The following is a 4,175-nucleotide window of genomic DNA, read 5'->3' on the forward strand; positions in this document are numbered from 1 at the left end:
CATCATCATCATCATCATCATCATCATCATCATCATCATCATCATCATCATCACTTTAATATTACTTCTACCTACTACTACGTGGTTCAAACCCATGACCTTTTGGTTACAACCCTGACAGCTTTTCTACTAGTTCACCGACGACACGTTTAAGTGAAGAATAAATCGGAGTAAAAGTAAAGTTGTTCCCGCTTCCGATCCGGATATTGGGGATTGCCTTGTAAGTGAGACAACTTCCTGGGCCTTTGGAATATTGTGGTGGTTGGCCAGTTCCTTTACATGTCGCCTTTACTTCCCCAAATCGAAGTCAGGTACCCTTTACTGCTGGGTGGGCAAGAGGGGGCGAAACAAATCCCTGTCCGAACCGAGGCTCGAACCCGGACTTTCCGCTTTGGAGACGAGCACATTAGCCGCTCCACCTTTAAAAATGTATGATATTCTATAATAAATTGCAACTGTTTACTTACCGGGTGTCTCCACCGTTTGATTTTTCTCAACATCCGCTTCCTTTTCTTTAGGACTATCAGTATCAACTTCTGTTTTCTCAGTTGGATCTGAAAAATAAGTGTTTCAGTTGTTGTTGCTGTTTTTTAATGTAGATGTTTTACGCCGCAACCAACACAACAAAGAACATTACGAATGCGAGCTTCAATCTTGTCTGTCACAGCTAAGGCTGGCTAAGAAGCTGAAACACTGACATACTCAATAAAAATTGGTAGCTTTTAAGGACAAGCGGGCTAACTCAGATTTCGGGAGTTTCCAGAAATCTTGACCTACATCAAAAGTGGGCATTTCCCTACCTATAGGAGAAATTTGGTTTCATCGGTGTGTATATTTGTTTGGTTATAGTAAAAGGAATAAGGATCCAAAAACTTAAACATCGTTTTTTTCAAAACTGGCATTTTTCGGGACAGCCCCCTTGTGCTTAAAAGCGACCAATTATGCCCACAAGGGAATCGAACGGGGCTTCTGTGCGTGTCAGCAAAGAGCCTAATCACTACTCCACAGGCGCTGATGAAAAATTAGAGCAGGAAGGAGTAATCCTCACATTTTAAAAGAGTAGAGACTTGGGTTTCGTTGGAAAATCAACTGTGTCAGATTCGATTTCAAATGAGATTTGATTTTTGTCATCTTATCAGTAAAAATATTTTTCCCTATCTCAGTTTCATGCTGCTCTTTGTAACATTAAAGACTAAACATTTGAAAGGTGTATATTTGTGTACGTTTTGTGTGGGTGTGTGTTTGTGTGTGTGTGTGTGTGTGTGTGTGTGTGTGTGTGTGTGTGTGTGTGTGTGTATGTGTTAGCGTGTGTGTGCGTAGACCTGAACATTAACGACCACTATTCAGAAGAAGAAAAAAAAACCATGTAAAAACACGAGGGCAATTGAAAAACAAAAGACAAAAAAAAGTTTACACTCCTTGATATCGAATGTGCTTAAAGCACCTGAAACACTGAGATTTGTGTTTGTGTAAAGGAGTGGGGGGGGGGGGGGGGGGTGACAAGTAAGAGTCTCAGCGTCGGAGGAAAAAAGTTTACTTATAAACAGGTAAAGCATCTTACAAAGTAAGAAAATATGTGTGGCATCGTAGTGAAATTCTGAGATCGTCAAAAAATTAAAAAATGAAGAAACCGCATTTTCTGGCCATCGGGCAACTTCATCCTTTTTGTTCTCTATTTTTCCCTTTTTAGGGGAATCAAAACTGTTTGTAGCCAATAATCTCTAAAATCTTTAGGCGCTTTGACCACAATACCTTTTTTGGCTTTCATATCCTTTAGCTCATTATTTTCCTGACTGCCATTTATCTGGGCGTCTTGCTTGCCATCTGTTCGGCCAGCAAGCCAGTCGTCAATGTTCACTCGTGGCTCTTTGCTATGTCGTGTAGACCAAGTCAAGCGCTGAATCTAAACATGATGTAATAAAATGTGGAATTTGAGGGTAAAGTAAAGGCGGAGGGGCAGGAGAAGGGGGAAAAAGGGGAAGGGGAAAATGGTGGTTGGAAGGGGGGGGGGGGTGAAAAGTAAAAGTAAGAGGAGAGGGAGAAGAAGGAGAGCGGGGGTGGGATGGAGGAGGCGAGAGGGGAAAGGGACGAGGTTGATTCTGTTAGTGGAGGATAAGTAGATGGAAAAGAAGGTATAGGTAATGATGAAGGAGGAGGAGGATGGGTGAGGGGATGTGGAGAAAGATATGAATAGGCATAACAAGAAGAAGGAAGGATAGGAAGAGAAGCATCTGGGGCAGGGGGAGGAGGATTTGGAGGAGGAGGAGGATTTGGAGGGGGAAGAGGAGGAGGAGGAGGAGGAGGAGGAGGAGGAGGAGAGGAATATATATAAAGATAAATGAGGAATGGAATGAAGAGAGGGAGAGGAGGATAAGAGACAGAAGAAGTGGAGAACGAGGAGGAAGAGGGGTGGAGGAGGAGGATATGAAGACAGATGGGCGGGGGAGGAAGAGAAAGAACCGGAGAAGGAGCAGGAGGATTAGAAGTCATATCAGGCTAGGTAGAAAGAGTAAGAAGACAATCCTATCACGTACGCATTTGTCATCCACCGGGTCGGTAAGCAGCGTAACCACAACGGCCACTATTGTTGACAGGGCACACAAGAAGATAGAAAAGTACAGGTAGTTGAAGTTCTTGACAATGGCTGGCGTTGGGTCGGGCTCATCACTACCACAAGGTGGACTCTGGTAGGAGTACTGGACAGCAAAACGTATGATGCCGGTGACGAATCCCACTATAAGGGCTGAAAACGCTCCCTGGGAAAATGAAATAAGGAATTCGATTTATCATTTCAGCCTTAGTAGAAGGAATTCGATTTATCATTTCAGTCTTAGTAGAAGGAATTCGATTTATCATTTCAGTCTTAGTAGAAGGAATCCGATTTATCATTTCAGTCTTAGTAGAAGGAATTCGATTTATCATTTCAGTCTTAGTAGAAGGAATTCGATTTATCATTTCAGTCTTAGTAGAAGGAATTCGATTTATCATTTCAGTCTTAGTAGAAGGAATTCGATTTATCATTTCAGTCTTAGTAGAAGGAATTCGATTTATCATTTCAGTCTTAGTAGAAGGAATTCGATTTATCATTTCAGTCTTAGTAGAAGGAATTCGATTTATCATTTCAGTCTTAGTAGAAGGAATTCGATTTATCATTTCAGTCTTAGTAGAAGGAATTCGATTTATCATTTCAGTCTTAGTAGAAGGAATTCGATTTATCATTTCAGTCTTAGTAGAGGGAATTCGATTTATCATTTGTGAAGCGTGCTGACAAAACGAGTTACTTCTCAGATTCAAGCATTAAAGAAACAGATAAATCACGCTTATATGTGAAGTTTTTACAGTGTTTTAGTATGAAACAATAAAAGACAGGTTATAGTTAAAGAATATGGCATCAATTGAAAATCTACAAGTTTGACCCTAATGTCGATTTTTGGCCACTATCTCCATTTCTTGATTGCGAGAAGTAACTCATTTTGTCAGCATGACTCACATTTCAGTCTTAGTAGAAGACAAAGAGAAGGCTTTACGCTGTAAAATACAGCAGCCGGCAGAAAACAAACTGTTTACATCAAGCCTGAGTGAACTAGGTTTTTTTTACGACATAACCAGTTAAACATGATATTATCTAAATCGCATTAGAGATATTTAAATGTGTTACGATGTAATATAAATAATTTATTACAAGAGTCGTGGTGCAAGATCACGAGTTTCAACGAGTGAATACAACTGGCAATTTCACAAGTAGGATGAATCATGGTCTAACACCACAACGAGAGTAATAATTAATTTATACCATACTGATATCAGCAGGCGAAATACATTTGAATGAAACTCTCTCTCTCTCTCTCTCTCTCTCTCTCTCTGTCTCTGTCTCTCCCTCTCTCTCTGTCTCTCTCTTCCCCTCTCTCTCTCCTTCTCTCCCTCTCTTCCTCTTTCTCACTCTCTCTTTCTACTCTCTATCTCTCCACTATTAATCTCTCACTCTCAATTCCTCTTGCTCTCTCTCTCTTTCTCCTTATTCTGTCTCTCTATCTATCTATCTCTCATACTCACACACACAAACATATGATGTAACATGATTTAAACACACACACACACACACATACACACACACACACACACACACAAACACACACAAAAACCACACACACACACAAACCACACACACACACACA

The 4,175-nt window shown here is 40.7% G+C and overlaps 1 protein-coding gene across 1 annotated transcript in view; it reads right to left on the minus strand.

Annotated features, from left to right (window-relative positions):
* Positions 1 to 4,175, minus strand: part of LOC101846627 (sodium/glucose cotransporter 4) — a 24,688-nt gene that overhangs the window by 780 nt on the left and 19,733 nt on the right. Inside the window, exons 9-11 of the mRNA XM_005090930.2 lie at positions 2,535 to 2,756; positions 1,753 to 1,903; positions 468 to 554 (exon numbers count right to left, since the gene is read on the minus strand). Of these exons, the coding sequence (XP_005090987.2) occupies positions 468 to 554; positions 1,753 to 1,903; positions 2,535 to 2,756 (460 nt within the window). The remainder of the gene's footprint in view (positions 1 to 467; positions 555 to 1,752; positions 1,904 to 2,534; positions 2,757 to 4,175) is intronic.

This window comes from Aplysia californica, unplaced genomic scaffold (assembly GCF_000002075.1).
Source record: "Aplysia californica isolate F4 #8 unplaced genomic scaffold, AplCal3.0 scaffold00023, whole genome shotgun sequence".
In the NCBI taxonomy this organism is placed as follows: Eukaryota; Metazoa; Mollusca; class Gastropoda; order Aplysiida; family Aplysiidae; genus Aplysia; species Aplysia californica.